The sequence below is a fragment of the Dufourea novaeangliae genome, unplaced genomic scaffold, assembly GCF_001272555.1.
Source record: "Dufourea novaeangliae isolate 0120121106 unplaced genomic scaffold, ASM127255v1 scaffold89, whole genome shotgun sequence".
Lineage (NCBI taxonomy): Eukaryota > Metazoa > Arthropoda > Insecta > Hymenoptera > Halictidae > Dufourea > Dufourea novaeangliae.
Window position 1 is genome coordinate 1,929,655 of NW_015373988.1, and position 17,588 is coordinate 1,947,242.

The 17,588-nt window shown below is 28.9% G+C and overlaps 5 protein-coding genes across 6 annotated transcripts; 2 read left to right on the forward strand and 3 right to left on the reverse strand.

Moving 5' to 3' along the window:
* Positions 1–2,380: 2,380 nt before the first annotated feature.
* Positions 2,381–4,242, forward strand: LOC107187447 (GDP-D-glucose phosphorylase 1). The gene is made up of 5 exons (XM_015575552.1): positions 2,381–2,590; positions 2,872–3,143; positions 3,263–3,365; positions 3,482–3,788; positions 4,115–4,242. Exons 1-5 carry the CDS (start codon positions 2,381–2,383, stop codon positions 4,240–4,242), a joined length of 1,020 nt encoding a protein of 339 aa, XP_015431038.1.
* Positions 4,243–4,778: 536 nt separating this feature from the next.
* LOC107187586 (MICOS complex subunit mic25) lies at positions 4,779–6,407 on the reverse strand. 2 transcript variants are annotated; one of them, XM_015575713.1, is made up of 4 exons: positions 6,288–6,407; positions 5,550–5,774; positions 5,267–5,408; positions 4,779–5,071 (listed from the first exon to the last, which is right to left on the reverse strand). In XM_015575713.1, the coding sequence occupies exons 2-4, from the start codon at positions 5,676–5,678 to the stop codon at positions 4,896–4,898; spliced, it is 447 nt and encodes a 148-aa protein (XP_015431199.1). In that variant the 5' UTR covers positions 5,679–5,774; positions 6,288–6,407; the 3' UTR covers positions 4,779–4,895. The 2 variants fall into 2 exon arrangements, with proteins under 2 accessions (XP_015431199.1, XP_015431198.1); XM_015575712.1 differs by having other exon boundaries at positions 5,267–5,774.
* Positions 6,408–7,726: 1,319 nt separating this feature from the next.
* Positions 7,727–9,168, forward strand: LOC107187493 (B-cell receptor-associated protein 31). The gene is made up of 3 exons (XM_015575607.1): positions 7,727–7,792; positions 8,333–8,637; positions 8,738–9,168. Exons 2-3 carry the CDS (start codon positions 8,364–8,366, stop codon positions 9,166–9,168), a joined length of 705 nt encoding a protein of 234 aa, XP_015431093.1. The 5' UTR covers positions 7,727–7,792; positions 8,333–8,363.
* A 1,093-nt stretch (positions 9,169–10,261) lies between these two features.
* LOC107187492 (facilitated trehalose transporter Tret1-like) lies at positions 10,262–11,732 on the reverse strand. The gene has a single exon (XM_015575605.1). The coding sequence runs from the start codon at positions 11,678–11,680 to the stop codon at positions 10,262–10,264; it is 1,419 nt and encodes a 472-aa protein (XP_015431091.1). The 5' UTR covers positions 11,681–11,732.
* A 1,188-nt stretch (positions 11,733–12,920) lies between these two features.
* LOC107187448 (coiled-coil domain-containing protein 40) lies at positions 12,921–16,763 on the reverse strand. Its single transcript, XM_015575553.1, has 8 exons — positions 16,632–16,763; positions 15,743–16,365; positions 14,887–15,130; positions 14,405–14,815; positions 13,807–14,325; positions 13,448–13,735; positions 13,220–13,378; positions 12,921–13,148 (listed from the first exon to the last, which is right to left on the reverse strand). Exons 1-8 carry the CDS (start codon positions 16,761–16,763, stop codon positions 12,921–12,923), a joined length of 2,604 nt encoding a protein of 867 aa, XP_015431039.1.
* Between the last annotated feature and the right edge of the window lie 825 nt (positions 16,764–17,588).

A 17,588-nucleotide genomic window follows, 5' to 3' on the forward strand; every position in this document is an offset into this window, starting at 1 on the left:
ATGATTCATGACTTAAGAAAGAAATAAAGTATGTCTGGCTACGTACAGCCTTTTTCACTTTGACTGTCATCGTGTTAATAGATATGCGGATCACCAGACTGCGCAATAAAAAAGTGCACAAAAGAAAAACAATGAAAAATACGCTCTTTTACATTGTCTGTCATCATACACATATATATCAAATATTACATTATGTTTCTGCATTGATTGTTTAGATTTTTTTTAACAATTCGCATTGTAAAAGGGATGATATAATGTTGAACATCTCCCACCGAAGATGTGATTGTTATAAACATTATAATATTATAATATTAAACTTATTGTTGAATAATTGTAACAATTATTGTCAAGGACAATATCAATCAAACGTCGATCAAAGAATTCCTACTGTTCTACAAATTTTTATGAATTCCTTGTTTAAAACGCTATCAAGGCACATTTTCATTAAATAATATTTAGTTAACAATCGTCATAAACATTAAGACATAGTCATTGTTTAATAGTTTGCAATAAAGTAAAATTTATTACATGTAAAAGTTCATTACACGGTTCATATCTTGAATGTTTCTGTATATTTCGATTTATATTTGTTATAAACAATAACAATTTGCATTATAAGACAGCTGACAGAATGTTTAACAATATTCCTCAGAGAGGTAATTGTTGTAACAATTACCTGATTAGATATAATAAATTAATCGAGAAATAATTTTTGGCGCGCTCGAATTTCCAGTGCACTCAATGTTTGCGCACCTGTCCGCGCACAAGTGCGCGCAAGTTCGCGGTCGCTGCGAGCCCATAAATACGAGCGCGCAATGAAAAATCCTTAGTTTACTCACGTCCGCGGACCTCGTAGAGGTCTTCCCACGATTGCTGACCACTGGTGGTCACTGGTCAAGGGGGGTTCAAGGGGTCCTCTCTATTATCCGAACTCGACTCAAAGGTTAGTTTTTTTTTCTGGTGGTTTTACAGGGCAACCTCTCTTATCCGAACTCAACGAATTCAATTGCACATCCTTATTTTCCTAGCTAATTTTAATTATATGTGGTTTATTTTGATTTATTTTAATTAATTTGGTTTTCTTTTATTTATTTTAATTATATGTATTTCTTTTGATTTATTTTAATTAATTGTGTTTTATTTTGATTTATTTTAATTATATGTGTTTTATATTAATTTATTTTAATTACTTGTGCTTTATTTTAACTTATTTTAATTAACTGTGTTTTATTTTAATTACTTGAGTTTCATTATGATTTGTTTTAATTAACTATGTTTTGTTTTAATTTATTCTAATTAATTGTGCTTTATTTTGATTTATTTTAATTCAATAAACTCAAGAAAGAAGCCATCCTCCGAGGGATTTCGATATTTATAGTATAAGCGTATTTAGATATCTAAGTTGGTTGTACATAAGATTATTGTGAAAGGTGGATAGATGGAACTTGTGTTTCCATCTATCTTCCTTGGGTCTCCACTTGCAGCAACCTCCACGTGGTGAGACCTGGTAATCGGTGTTATCCTCGATTTGCATTTCTGTAAATCCAGGATAATGCCGAGCTAATGGCTGCAAACCCATTGTAAAATAATTGTAATGTATACCGAGTAGTTATTATTTTAACTGCCGTTGTTCTCCACTTAGCATCAGAGAGAATCGGTGCTCTCCTTCTGAGAGCATCGACTCTCTGAAACATATTCTCCTTCAGAGAATATGCACTCCTTTTTAGCATTCCTATATAAAGTTGTACAATTCTATACAGATTGAATTTTTTAATTATTTCATATGGGTATGTAATATTTATAGGAATAATCATTTGAAACTCTATTAGTGGTTTAGTTTTACTTTGTACTATTTTAATAAGTTATGTATTATCACACTCTAGACACATTTTTTTAAATAGGTACTCATCTCATTTATAAACTACATATCAATTTTTAGCTTTTTGCAGCTTTTCAATTCTATGATTAACCACCTTAAAGATATTTATCATTCTTATGCCCAGAGAGGTTATGACTAACGTAGACATTGTTATCAGTTTGTCTGTTTAGACAACTAATAACGAACAATTGAACAGTATGTATATCCAGCCCACCCTGTGTATATCCACGTCGAATACGTAAGCTACGTAATTAGAGCTCGCTTAATGTAGTATACCGGGAAATTTAGCCCTCTATAATCACAAACAGTGCAATAAACGAGCTTCCATTACAGACGAGATATAAGAATAGACCTAACATGCAATGTACTTTTCTGTAAATTAAAATCTCTGTAAATAACAATAAAAAAAATTCAAACATTCTATTAAGTTTGCTCCATTAAATAAAACAACTAAAATAAAAAAAATACACATAAAAAATCATTGTTTTTATTTTAAAAAATATGTTCTGTGATTCCAATATACGTCCTTCAGTTTGTCTCGCTAGAACACTTACTGATAACACTCAATCTATAGAAAAAAGTGATGAATTTAATTTTGACCGTACCTTAAAAGAAAAATGGGAAGATGCTAAAAAAAAAGGAGTATTTCGTTACATACTGAATATTAAGAATTCAAAATTCTTGACAGGAAAATATCAGTTTCTAGCTCAGGTAATATACCAAGTTCCGACAAAATGTTTTCACATACAAACATAATTAAAGTAACAATGTTAACAAAGTTGTATACAATGTGCTTAAAAAGTTTATTCCTTCTTTGTAAGTTAATACAATGGATACCTTTGAAAGCATAGTTTAAACGCATGTGAACATAACATTAATTTTTAAATTATGCACATTGTTTTTTTAAATTCGTTTTCTCTATTGTAAATGTGTTGTGAAAAATAATCAATTTTTATAGAAAGTTTAATTGTTAAATTAGTTACTGATTTTAGCTGAACACTGATCGTGGTCATAAAAGAAGATTTCCTCAAAGTATCATATCACTGACACAGCCTTTTGATGAGAAATGTTTTAATTTCACACATCTCCCTCCAGAAGAAAAAGTAATAGATTTAAATGAAGATGATATAATTGCAATTAATGTTAGTCCAATAGAATATTGTCACTCTTTGTTGATACCAGAGAGATGTAAACAGTTACCTCAAGTTGTAACAAAATACAGTCTATATAAAGCTCTTGATATATTTTTATTAAGTCATGACTCGTAAGTACATTACGTAAATGTAATATAAATCTTTTTTAATATGAAATTTGTATAAATGTAAACATGATAAATAAGTAATTGAAACAAAATCTTCGAAGATAATAATAATGTGTTTTTAGATATATCCGAGTGGCATTCAATAGTCTTTGTGCTTATTCATCTGTGAACCACCTTCATTGGCATTTATATTATTTAAATCATAGGATGTTATTAGAATACATTGTAAATAAATTTCTTTCTCTTGCTACTTTATATTACTATTCCTCAACATAAATTATTATATCCTATACACTATTAATTAGATGTATTATTTTAATGTCAATATTATTACTTTTCAGGATCTTGAGGAATACATGGGGCCTATACAGATTTTGAGAAATTATCCTGCAAATGGATTTTGTATAAAACAGTCAAATGTAAAAAATATAGATGAACTTGTAAATTGGGCATTTTTAATAATAGATTATTTACAAACAACAGAGATTGCCCACAATATTTACATTACAAGGGCAATGACTGATTCTGGAAAACAACACGAAGACTTGAGAATCTACATTTGGGCTAGAAAATCCAGTGTAGGCATAAAGGATACTAATGTTTTTATTCCAGCAGTTTGTGAATTTTTTGGACACTTATCAATAAAATGTAATCAAATTTTTAATATATTATATTACAAAGCGATACTAGGTTTTACGTGCGAAAAATTTCAACAGTTACTGCAATTTCACTTTCTCATATCATAAGATATCATTGCCAATAAATGAGAAAAGCTTAGAACTTTAAGGTATCTACATCTAGACTCCTAGTTATTATTTATGTTTTTGCAATAGTATCCAGCAGTCACTAATTTTTTTCGTACATGAAACATACATGCGTGATTACGCATTTTGAAATTGAAACGATTAATGAAAAGTACATTTTATAATTTGTACATACGGAATAATAGCCATGATATTTTATCAATTTTACAGCTGAGGAAATGTACGAAAATTTATCGGAAGAATATGTAGCAAATATTTTAAAAAATGTAACAGAAGAATATTTTTTACTGGTTTTTGATGAAGTAAAACATTTAATAAAAAAGCATATGCCCACATAAAAATACCAACAGGTGAATTGTAATTTATTTGTGTATGCATCGATTTATAATTAAATTTATGTGAAATGAAATGAAATGCTGATATGTATGAATTTTTTAAACGTAAATATACAATATTTTTAAGAGTAGAGTGCATGTAAGTAAATGTTTGTTATAAACAGATAGAGTTTATATAAATTTCCTTTTTAAACAATAAATAACTAAATAGTTGTATAGAAATAATGAATGTAAAAACAAAAATTCAAAACAATTGTGTTCATAGAAATTTATTATTTACTTTAAATAAATTTTCGGAAAATATAGAAGCTAATAATATATAAGAAATGAAAATACACATTTGGTAGACATTAAAATGTGGAATCTAATAGGGATTTATTCTGTAAATACTATATGTTAGCACGAATACAGAGGAACTTGTCTACATACTGTTGTTATTGTTATAGATTCAATGGAAAGACTTTGGCTGAAATCAGAAGACAAATTATTGTTGCTTATTATTAGTAATGTAAATATAATAAATATTCAAAGCCTTCTTATATATTATTTAATTTATTATTAATGACTAAAAATTTTTGTATTAAACAACATTAAATTTCACAGGAGCTTGAGTTACTATGAAGTGAAAGAATTACTATGTGCAGTATTACAAAATATTAACAACGTGCTGCAATCAGTCTTGCACGCCGTTGATCCACACAATTAGAAAACTCTTCAACTAAATTAGAACACTTCAGAATTTCCTTTGGATGATCCTGATAACATTTGAGTACTTTATCTGTGGTCTCGAGACATGGTTGTACAGTGTCATGGATATTCACTTGCTTTTTATCTGCAAAAAATAAAAACTTAATTATAAATCGTTTATATCACATTTTGCAACTGATGTAATATATAATATGTTCAACTGTTTAGATTTACATTTGTTTATTTTATAAGTGTTTTACTTTATACATTGTAACATAATATAAAACATAAGTGAAATGCATATGAAAGATATCACTGTTATTGTTTAATTTATACGTACCACTGTTTACATATAATTCATCCACAGCTTTTTTATATTCCTCGTCTATTATTCGATTAATTTTTAAATGATTTTTCTCTAAATTTTCTAAACGTTTCTGCCAATATTGATCTTGAGTAAGAAGTTCTTGCTCTTTCTGTTGCTGTATTTCAAGGGCAGTTAATGTTAATTGTGGATAATAATATACAGGATATCCAGAAGGCACTGGAATATCTCCAGTTTGAGATGGTAATGGAAGTACATCTTTTTTAACAACTGATTCTGTTAAAGTAGATGATCTTACTTCTTTTCCTGATTCAGTATCACTTGTTTTTTGAGTCAATCGTTGTACAACTGACTTTGACACTTTAATAACATTTATATCTTCCTCATTATCAATGGTAAGTACACGTCTACTGTGGTCAGCACCCATTTTAATAGTTTTTATATTTTCTTAAGGGACCCAAAATGTTTGTTTTGAACTTGTCTCAGAAGTACGAACCAATTAAATATAAATAGAACAGTTTGTCTGAAAAACCACATAAAGCTGACACAGAACAAGTGGTATTTAAGTATATTTTTGTAAATGATCTAAGTACATTCAAATTTTGTCAGTTACATTTGGTTGTATTTATTGACTGGAAAACTGAAATTTCTACTAATTTGATTTTAATAAGCTTATGAATATATATTTTACTGTTATATTTGCCACGAACCTACATAACCTTGCTTATATATTGATATAATTTTTCAACAGTGATTCAAATTATTTTCATATATTTCTTAGATTCTTATAAATTCAAAAAATTAAGCAAATCCGTAAATTTCTTTACATCTTTTTTTTAAATATTCGATTTTAATGAATAAAAAATTCTAATTTATTACACGCACAAATTTTGTCGTTACAAATACATCTGAGTTATGCTGCATTGCTAAACTCCTCCTTTTTATTGTTTAAACTATTTTTACTCATCCAAAGTGTTATGACACCATATAGAACTCTAAAATATAAAATTGTAATATTTTTATTTCAAAATATTACCTTGACAGTTCTGCTTTCACATATTAAGGAACATTTCAGTTATATTTTAAATAGTAGCATGTTGTATCAATGTTACGTTCGAAATATCCTAATATCATAATATTTAATAAGAAAAGGTGAGTCAATATGTACAATGAATGTAGTCACAGAATTGTAACACTTCTCATATGTGTATATATTTGTGTGTGTGCCGCCTGCAGTTTTGCCTTGGATGTATTCATGTCAGACACCCGCAATATTTGAATTGTTCAAATAAAATCAGGTCGTATTTCATGTACTAATATTATAGTTTACAGTACATATCAATTCTTTATATATTTCATACTTGCACACCAATTCTCAGATAGCACATAACGCCTAGAAGACGGCTTAAAGGCGCCTTAGACCTAAAATAGCCGTAAAATGGGCGTCTTCAAGACGTCATGTGCTATCTGGGAAGTATGCTACTGTATTAATGAAGTTTAACAGAAATTTTATTTTCATTTATACCTAGTAAAGTCATTCACTGAAGTAATGAATTTCTACTTAATTTCAATTTCCAATACTGACTTTACGGAAGTACTTATGAATTTGCATAAACATTCGCATGATTCGCAGTTTAATAATGACCATGACAATGCATTCTGCTGCGCCATATTGCATATCTCCTGCTATTATGAATTCACTTCAGCGATAATTTCCGTCAAAACATTAAAACCGACTGAATTTATCACGTGGTCGATCTTCCATTGGTTCATTTTCTTTTATGCAGAAGCGCTTCGTTCAGCTTCGCTTACACAATAAAGTTTGAGCACGGACCCTTGTGGTACTACCTTTTTGGAGTAACATTTCGGATTTTGTTGAAACTGACATATGTAATAGTTCTTAATGATATATAAACGTATCTCAAAGGATTTTTGAAAATTTCAAAAATTGTTGATTTTACAGCTGTTAATCAATAACATATCCAAGTTACAACAAAATCCGAGTTCCAAAAGTGTCCGATTTCACGTGGAATGACGCTTGCGTGATAACTGTTCTTTATTCTTCTAAATGAAATGCTACTATAAATATATCTATACCTTCAAATAAGTCACTACTTTACTACATTTTTTTCTTTTTATTAAGTAAATAACTACATAATTAAATACAAAATGAGTAGATCAGCTGCAGACAGCAAACACTCTATCACTCTATCATTAACACGTCCCTGCAAAAATCACGTGTTTTGTTTTGACGAGGTCTGTTGCTATCCTGAATGGAGAATAAGTCAAACGTGCAATTTGAGGTGTGTCTAGATGTGGCGAATAACTGAAATATATGTGGTTAAAATGCATGTATGCCTTCCCCTATGCTGCTTGTTTCCCTAGCAGAAGCATAGTTTACTCGTGAGGGTCCTGGAGGGTACCTATATATATATATATATTAAATCTGAGCGACGTCATCGAATGAGGTGTTATTTATAAAATTTTCAACGTTTCCCGTACTTTGATCTTATTCATTATCTGCGACTTGTGCTATTACCGGTATTGTATTTTTGATATTCAGTATTATTTTTAACATATTTGTGTAATTTTCGATTTGAATTTATTTGAAATTTATTTGGGTACATTTAGTGTAAAATTTAATATTTATCAAACAAATTTCGTCGAAATATGTCGTCCATAAGAACTTGAAACTGAAATTGCAAATTTATTGAGAGCTTTATTAAAAATCAGTATTACAGATATATAAGTATATTTTTCACAATTGTATGCATATTAAGGAAGTAGTTAAAAGAACAAGAAAACCTACATCGTATTCATTTTTTTTAATAATATAATTCCAATTTTCATTGCTTTTATATTGTATCAGAGGTATTTATTAAAAACATCATATGATGAAATTTTGTTCGCAATTATTATCCTTCCAAAGAACTGTAAAAGACAAAAATATTTATATGATTCATATAAATTATAAGATTATATCAAATGAAATATTTAGTTAATTCTTTTTGAGTTATTTTCATGTAGGTTCATCGAAGAAGTAAAAGTTTAATATTACTTTCTCATCATATTTCTTTTCAGATATTTACGTACATTAAAAAGACCAAATACAATGAGTTTGCAGTGGACACTAATTGCAGGCTTTCTTTATGCTGAAGTTTTTATTGTATTATTGTTGGTATTTCCAATATTATCACCAACCAAATGGCAAAGAATTTTTAAATCTAGGTTTCTACAAAGTTTATCAGATAAAGCTTCAATATTTTTTGTAATTCTAATTGCTATATTAGTTTTATTCTTATTGGATGCTATGAGAGAAATTCGAAAATATTCTATGGTTGGTCAATTAGTAGTAGAACATGCCCATTTAGATGCTGAAATACAAGGTACATATTGTTTTTTATTATGTAGTATGTTGTAATCTTTTAATGACAAATTTAATTATAGTATGTTTTTAATTTATAAGTTCATTATCATTTTGTGTAGGTCAGATGAAATTATTCAGAGCCCAAAGAAACTTTTTTATATCAGGTTTTACATTGTTCTTAAGTCTTGTTATACGACGTCTTGTGATTTTAATTTCTGCCCAAGCTACATTATTGGCACAGAGTGAAGCAGCAATGCGACAAGCACAATCTGCAACAACAACAGCCAAAACTTTATTGTCTCAAAAGACAACTGAAGAATCTGCACAAAATGATTCAAATGAAGCATACAATAAAACTGTATCCGAATTGAGACAAGAACTTCAGGAACTAGAATCCGACAATCGAGAATTGGAAAACGAAATTGTCAAAGAAAAAAAAGATAAAGAAGCTCTAAAGTCACAAGCTGAATCTCTTGCTAAAGAGTATGAGCGTTTATGCGATGAACATGCCAAATGTTCTTTATCTAGTGGTGATAAAAAAAGTGATTAAATTATGTTACGTTTCAATTTTTTTTTTTCATTTTCTTAATGAGAATTGTATGTTATAAAAGAAACTTTTATTACTTGTTTAATTTCTACAATTCTGTTAAAAATTTGATATAAGTATTACTTTATATTCATGTTTTCTATCAAATATTAAGGGAATAATACATTTGTATGGTACAAATATTTAAATGTATATGGCAGTGTGGCAGTTTAAAAAAATGTTAAGTTATTGTAGTTATTATTACATAAATGATTAACTTCAAGAGAACATGAAGAATTTTATCAACAATGTTTATTTTTATTTATTATATAATTACTGAAAGTTCTTTTCTAGTTACTGTATACAAAGTTGTGCCCGTTGAATTATTCATACATGTACTCTAGCTAGTACTTTCAAGTAAATAAAAACGCTCCCGAACAATGTGTCGACACTGTGTACAAATATAATAACTATTATTCAATGTATTTTGAAAATGTTTACATAAAAATTAAGGCACATAAAAAAAATAGATTCTACTTTTTTAATTTATTTTTGTATCACAAATTGTCTCCTTCCTGCTTGTATTACTATTTCGGTCGCACCTTGAATTAAATATATGTATAGATCATATACAAGTACTTATTCTTTGCATGCCTAAAATGTTTCTCTGAACAATGCATACGTATTTCCGGTAGTAGTTATTTGTTTTTATTACCATATTTATTATACATATATGGTGATCTTCAGGGAACAATATTTATCATTGAACATTTTTTTTAATTTGAAATATTTGTTTGACTATAAATAATACAAACTACCAAATCCCTTTTACAATTTTTACAGGTATCTTGTTTCTTAAAGCTTTACAAAAAAACATATGTTAAATTCAAAATTTTTATTCGATCGCCAATTGCTGTAACACCATTTTATAAGATCGTTGTTGAATTTTTATTATTGTGTGTTTTTTCATGGAAATATCATGCTGACAAGGAAGATTTTTAAGTAATCAAATGAGATTGTACATAAACCAATAGCAACATATAGTTTAAAACAGCTGTTTAAAACCTAGAGTCAGTCTCATAGAGTAACAAATTTTAAATATGGGTGACAATAATTATCAATTACTCAAATCTCTCAGAATTTCGTCGAGAGATTTACCTTTAGTTTCAGGTACTAATATGTATACAAAGAAAATTGCAATTGCAGATAGTCCAGAAAACAACCAAAATACACCACCCATGCCAAGGGAAAGTTTTAAATCAGCGAAAAATTTAGTTACAATGAAAGCCATCAACCAATTTAAAAGACCAGCGCTACTTGCAGCCACACTTTTTACTTCTGGTGCAAAAATTTCACCCATCATCATCCATGGAAGAGGGCCAAAGCCCATAGAAAACATAATAGTAAACACACTCAAACATACTAGAGGTAGCCATGTAAAACTTTCAACATCACTTTTAATGTCCTGAAGGTAAAAGTAAACCCCAAGAGCAAAAGTTGACAAGAACAGAAATATTGCAGATGCTAACAGCAATATTCTTCTACCTAAGCGATCTACAACTAAAGTACTTACAAAAACAGATACTGTTTGCATTACACCAATAATAATAACGCAGATATGAGGTTTTATGTCACTGCCAGCTTTTTCAAAGATCTCAGTGGTATAGAATATAACAACATTCACGCCGCAAAATTGTTGGAAAATCATGAGACCATAACCAATTACAAAACCTTTTATGGTTACTTTAGATTTGATCATAGTTGAAAATGATACTTTGTTTCTTTTATTTTCTTCCATGATTTCTCGTTGTTTTTGTAATTCACTATCTACATTATATCGAGCGCCGCGTAATTTAGTTAAACTTTTTTTGGCAGCGTCCTCGTTGCCTTTCATCAAATAGTATAGTGGTGTTTCTGGCATGAACATAAAAATTACGAAAAAGACCAGTGGGGCCATGGCAGATATAATGGATAGTACAAACATATCCACAAAACTTCCAAAAATATATGACAGCAAAATGCCTACTGTAAGAAGCAATTGAAAGTAAGATCCTAGACTTCCTCGAATCGAGCTTTCAGATATTTCTGTTGTGTACATTGGTGCAGCTACACAAAAGGCACCAGAAGCAACACCAGTAATAAATCTACCGATATAAAATAATAACACGGAGTTGGCACAAATTACACATAGCCAACCCACAGTAAAGGGGACCACCATTAAAAGCATCGAATTCTTTCTTCCTATTAAATCCGCAAGAATTCCAATAGGAATACACATCGCTCCAGCGCCTAGTGTAGTTAGTGATCCCATCCATGAAAACTCTTGCGGAGATATTGGAACGCCATAATTAGATTGCAAATATATTCCATCAGGACCAGCTGAAGAGGACCATCCTAAAACCATGCCTGCTGCTAAAGCTCCCAAAGTTGATGATAGACTGGCGATATATTGAGGTAGCTTCTTTGCTGACACAGAACGATCGTCAATATTGGAAACCAATGTTTGTTGTGAAATTCCAACGCTTTTTTCATTCATGTTGGTGAAGTTATTTTAATAGAAAACCTGAAAATAATTATACTAAATTTAGTTGTACACAGAAATTCTTCTTTGAAAAAGTAAGCTTTGCTTTAAGGCATTACCGTGTTTTGGAAAAAGATTATACACTCTGAATAATATACAGAACGTTTATGCTTGTTTAAACTTAAACGTACTGTTATTGCTGAAGCTAATTTAAATTAAAAAAATTAAGTTCGTTCATGTACTGCGTCTGATAACGAACAAAATACGCTTTACCAGTACTTTTTTTACCTTATTCTGTATTAGTAAATAAATATTCATTAATTCTATAAATTATTTAACAGTACTATTTTACGATTGTATTTTGTTATTGGTATTACGTACCGATTTATTTGAATGTAACTCGGAAATACACTTCAACTTTTTGGATCTCGAGAAATCTTTTCACGTTTTAAGTCCGCTTGTGCTTTAAGAAATACAATACTTGTGAACACTTAACGTAATCACTACCTTGACAAGCATTCGTTTCTTATCAGTGATATGGCTGAATACAGATTAATCTTAATTTAATCGGCTTGACTGTTTATTACCCGGCTATTAGTTTCTGACTCAAATTACTGACCACGCATTTTGTCTGTATGTTATTGAATTCGAATATTTTGTCCGACTTATAGTTTTTTAATTGTTTGTTCACACATGCATACGATAATTCAAATTTGATGTCGGAAGCTACGTACATACACACTAAATATAATAATTAAAATATATGAATTAAACAATAATCTTCTTATCTATTTGATAATAATCCCCTGAAGAATTTATTATTTATTCTTATCTGAAAATATTTTTCATTAAATTCGATAGAAGTTGATAAGCATAGATACACACCTTAATCTGTATCAAGATGAGTACACCCTCATTCTAAGTGTTAGATATGAGAATATAAAAAATGGTATAATTGTCGGTTATATGAAATAAAATATGTATTAAATTCACTCAATAGTCGATAAGATAAATAATCGAAATGTCTACTCTGTCACTATTTCACATTCCTTCGCTTCGTATTTATTATACGTCTCCGCCCTATACTTAGATTTAATATCAGTGTGAAAGAAAACAAAGATATTCCACTAAAAAAATTAATAGAAAAAAAAACTAAGAGATTGTAGAAAAACTATAAAGAAGAAAGAAGGAAGCCAGCTTAATTAGAGGAGTGAACATTAACGGTCGAATTATTTAGTACTTACTGCTTAATTTCTTAAAGAATTTTTAGGGTTAATAGTATTTTCCGTAAACTAGCTTGTAACATGGGAAAATCATGGTCAGTTTTTTCCAATACATGTTTTAAATGTTGACGATAGCTGTGTTCCATTTTCAAATTTTCTTCTATTGTATGTTCACTTCTATACATCATTTTATAAGTACCACTTTTTACATCATGCAATTGCTTTACTTTTCTTTGTTTAAGAATTAAAGTATGCAGGTTCTGAAAAATTCACATAAATAATCAAACAGTTCAAATGTTTTGTTAGGAACATGATGCAGTTTAAGGCATACATGATATTTTAAAATTTCTAGTTGCCCAATTTCATTTTCTATACTCGGAATGTTTCCTTTCAAATTTTCTAAATCTTCTTTACACTTCGTTAGCTTACTTTCCTTGCTTTTCATTTCCCCTTTTAATTGTTTTACCGTATCATCAGTTAATTTCGTTGCCTGTTAATTCGAAACAAAAGTATATATTTCGTCAACTTCAATTAATCAAACGATAAGAATGATACTTGCTTTTAAAACATGTTTGATTTTCGTTCGTTTATCAGAGAGGCGTTTGTGCATTACGACTTTTTCGTTATGTCGTTCTTTTGGATTTTTGTTAAATTTGCTAAGCACTTTGTTAAATATAACATCTCGCCTTGTCACACAGAGTTCCATATCATGGACTAATTTTTCCTGAATTTTTTTTAGGTACGAAAGTCTCATCTCCATTTTATGTATTTCACTTTTCATTGATGCTATCCCACCAGCAGTACGTTCTTCTTTTATTTTTTTTACAGTTTCTTGCACAAGTTGTACCTTAATTATAAACATTATCGTACTATAAGTAAATGAAAATTTAAGAATCATATAATTATAATATCGATTACCTTCTTTTCCCAGGATAAACTTTCTTGCTGTGCAGATTTCAATTCCTCCTTCAATATTACTTTCTCAGAGCATATATTTCGTAAATTGCTTTGTAATTTTATAAGCTCTAATTCTAGTTCTTGGAACGATAGAATGCATTCATTCTTTATTATACAATTTTTATCTTCTAATTCTTCTTTTAGATCTTTTTGTGTCACTAAATCTGTATTCATACGTAACAGTTTTTGCTGAAGAGAAAATATGGATTTATTTACATGCGATTCTTCTTTCATAAGCATTTCCAATGCATATTCTAATTTAAAATTTTTTTGTCCCATTATCATAATTTCTTTGTCAAGAATACTTAATTCTCGCAATTGTGATTCCCTCTGTTGACTCAATGAAACCATGAAGCCTTGTTGTCTCATCCAAAATTGCTGTGCTTTTTGAATACTCTGCTGGAGTTCTTGAATATTCTTTTCTAAACTGGTAATTCTCAAATCTTGAGGACTCAAATCTTCACCAACACTTGGCATGATCTAAAATTGTATGTTTTTATAAACCATTTTATATATAATTGAAGATATACAATAAAATATGAAACATAAAATGGACAACCTGCTCAATACATTTATTTATCACAAGAAGCTTTCTTTGTTTCCTTTCAATTACAGTTTCATATTTTTTTATTTCTTTCTGTAATTCATCCATTTGTTTTTCTTTTCCTGCATTTTTTTGTAATATATCCTGCAAATCTGTTTTTTGGTTTTCAAGGAGATTTGTAAATTTTTCTAATTCCAAAAGACTATTTCCATAGGAGTTCTCTATGCGTGCAACTGAAATTTCAAGTTCTAATACAGCATTTTTTGTGTTTAATAACAATTCATTAACATATTGTGCTGTTTTGTCGCATATAATCTTTTCTTCCAATTTTTTAAATATTGCACTTTCGAGATTAACTTTCTTTCCAAAAATAATTTCAAATTTCTTATTTACTTGCTCCTCTTCGTATAAACAGCTTTGGTATTTCTAAAAACATAGCATTTTACTTTAATAATGAATAAATCAAAGTTCTCTCGCCATTTTGAAATGTTACATACAGCAAAAATAGTATCATAATCACAGTGTATTTGCTCATTAACTTTTGTTAGCTTCAGTAACTGCAATTCAACATCTGTAATTTTTTCGTTATACATTGTTACTATTTTCGATATGATTCTAATATCATTCTCTATACGAAATAATAGAGACGTCAAATGCTCGTTAATTTCCATCTCCTTCTCCGTTTCTTTTTTAACTTTTTGTATTTCCAGTAAGAGTGTATTGCACAACTTTTGAGCTTCTCTAAGGAATACACACTACAGTAAATGTAAAATGAAATCATATAATACTTTTATGCAACTTTATATAATAAAAACATACTGATTACCTAATAAGAAGAAATTTATTTCAGAAAACTTATTCCTATCGATGTTTATAAAAGTTTTTACAAATCACTATTTCATAAATTAATAGAGTTATCTTAAAAATTCTTGGTAGTGGTTCAGTAATAATAAGTAATACTCTGGTTTAGGAGGTAAATACTTTTTCTAAACTGATGTAACTATAGAAACATATAATAACTGTTGTTGATACTGTCTACCAATTACATTTCTACTAATAAAATAGATTATTTGAAACTAAATCACAAAGGACACTTTTGATATATACACAACTATAAATAAATGAAGGAAGTACATAAAAACATTATGTAATAAAAGATCCAAAATGATTTTCATATTTAAAAAGTAACACAACTTATAATTTTTTTATCACATAGGATAATTATTTTTACAATTACTAAGATACTGATTCGTAAAAAAATTACATAGTTTACACTACTTATACTTTTAAACATTATAAATTTTTCACTCAATGTTAGACCTAAATTTGTATTTTTCAAATCACAGTACTTACTCTTGTTGAGATTGTAACTGATCATGAAAACTATTCCTTTTGTAAATATTTGCTACAACAGACTTCCATATGTCATGTAAATCTTTACGTTCTGCATGTAAGGTCTCCAAATCTGTATTTACATCTACTATCATCCTATTAGCATCCTCTTTCTCTTTGTCTTTAATTTGTAGCTGCTCATCCAAATATGCTATTTCTGCATCAACTTTCCATATCTCCTCCCTCAATCGATACAAAATAAAATCTCGTTGTTGTTTCTTATTAATTAGCATCTTCTTTTTATTCGCATCTTGTGAGGAGATCTGTTTAGATATTTTTAAAAAATCATTCAAATCATTTTCCCACTTAGATAAGTAGTCATGGAAACTCAGCAAATTTTTTAATTCTTGAGAAAGTTTTTCCCTTTTGTTTTTTTCTTCTTCTAATTTACAACGACTTTCTTTTAATGCTTGTTTAGCACCTTCTATATTATGATTTCTTTTTTCTCTTAACAATGTGACTTTAGTTAATGCTTCTAAATATTGGTTTATGGTTGTGTGTTGGTGCTGAATTTCTTGCTGCGTTTGATAAAGAATGACACCTTCAGATTCTAACTCCTTTTCAACTTGTTTTACTGATAATTCCTTAAAAATACCAAAGTAGGAATATTATTAGTATGGAAAATTTCACATTAAAATAAGTAACTGAATACTAGGGAATACAAAGTAAATCTCCCTAAAGCATTTAATTCAAAATATGTTTTTTAATCAGGTAGGTATACAGAACTTATAATAACCTGACATATCAATGGTTTATGCCTCGATTAATCAGACTAACTTTCTTTAATACAAGAATAGAAGCAAATCAGTTCTCATTAAACAAATGTTGTATACTGAAATTTTTTACTTACAAGTTCGTGTAGTTCTTCTGAAAGTCTGTTATTAACATTTGACAAATGTGTATAAAGTGTTTTTTGAAATTTCTTCATTAATTTGTCATCTGGGTCCAGCATATTTAATGTAGATACTTCAGACGAATTCATTTTATTAACCTTTAGTATCAAATTTTCAGTTGTATTGAAAATTCGTTTTTTAGTCAGTAAGAAATGTAATATATGTACTTCATAAGGCTGTTATAAATGTTAAACACTTTTCATATTGTGACTGCAAGATATTGATGTTTCATTTCTCTTTATATGTGTCTTTCAACTGAAACAGTTACTATGACAACACTCGAAATATAAAAGATTAAATATAAATATGTACATATTTATTTGTATGTATGTACCATCATCTATATTTGGTCTTTACAAGCTGAACATAAAGACGATAAAAACCCACTCTTTCAATTTTTCAAATAAAACGCCTAAAATAGGTACCAAATCTTTATTTCTTCAGTTTTACCAGGTTTTACTAAATTTCTTTGTTTCTTTTGGTTTCTTTAATGAGTTTAATGAAAAGCACAATAATCATGTAAAATGTATAAAAGGTTGATTATGAGTGCGAAATAATATGATATGATGATAGATCATCTTTCGAGTCAACAAAAGTTGCATTTCTTTGTTATTATCAGGTCTATCTTGGTTTATCTTTAACGTGAACAGGCAATATTTTAGCTCCTAATAGAATTTACAATCACATTATATCTAAATATCTCTTCATTGCGGATTTTACAGCGTTACGATAACGGTACGTTCTTGCTTGGTTATGTGATTTTGTTTACAATTATATATTATATACATCATATTAGGAACTATGATTACATTCCAACTGATTCTAACCTGAGCAAGTAAAGGATGTAAAGTTTTAAAGCACTCTTATGAACATTCTATATATTTAAGTACAGTTTCACCGGTTTCACTAAGTCA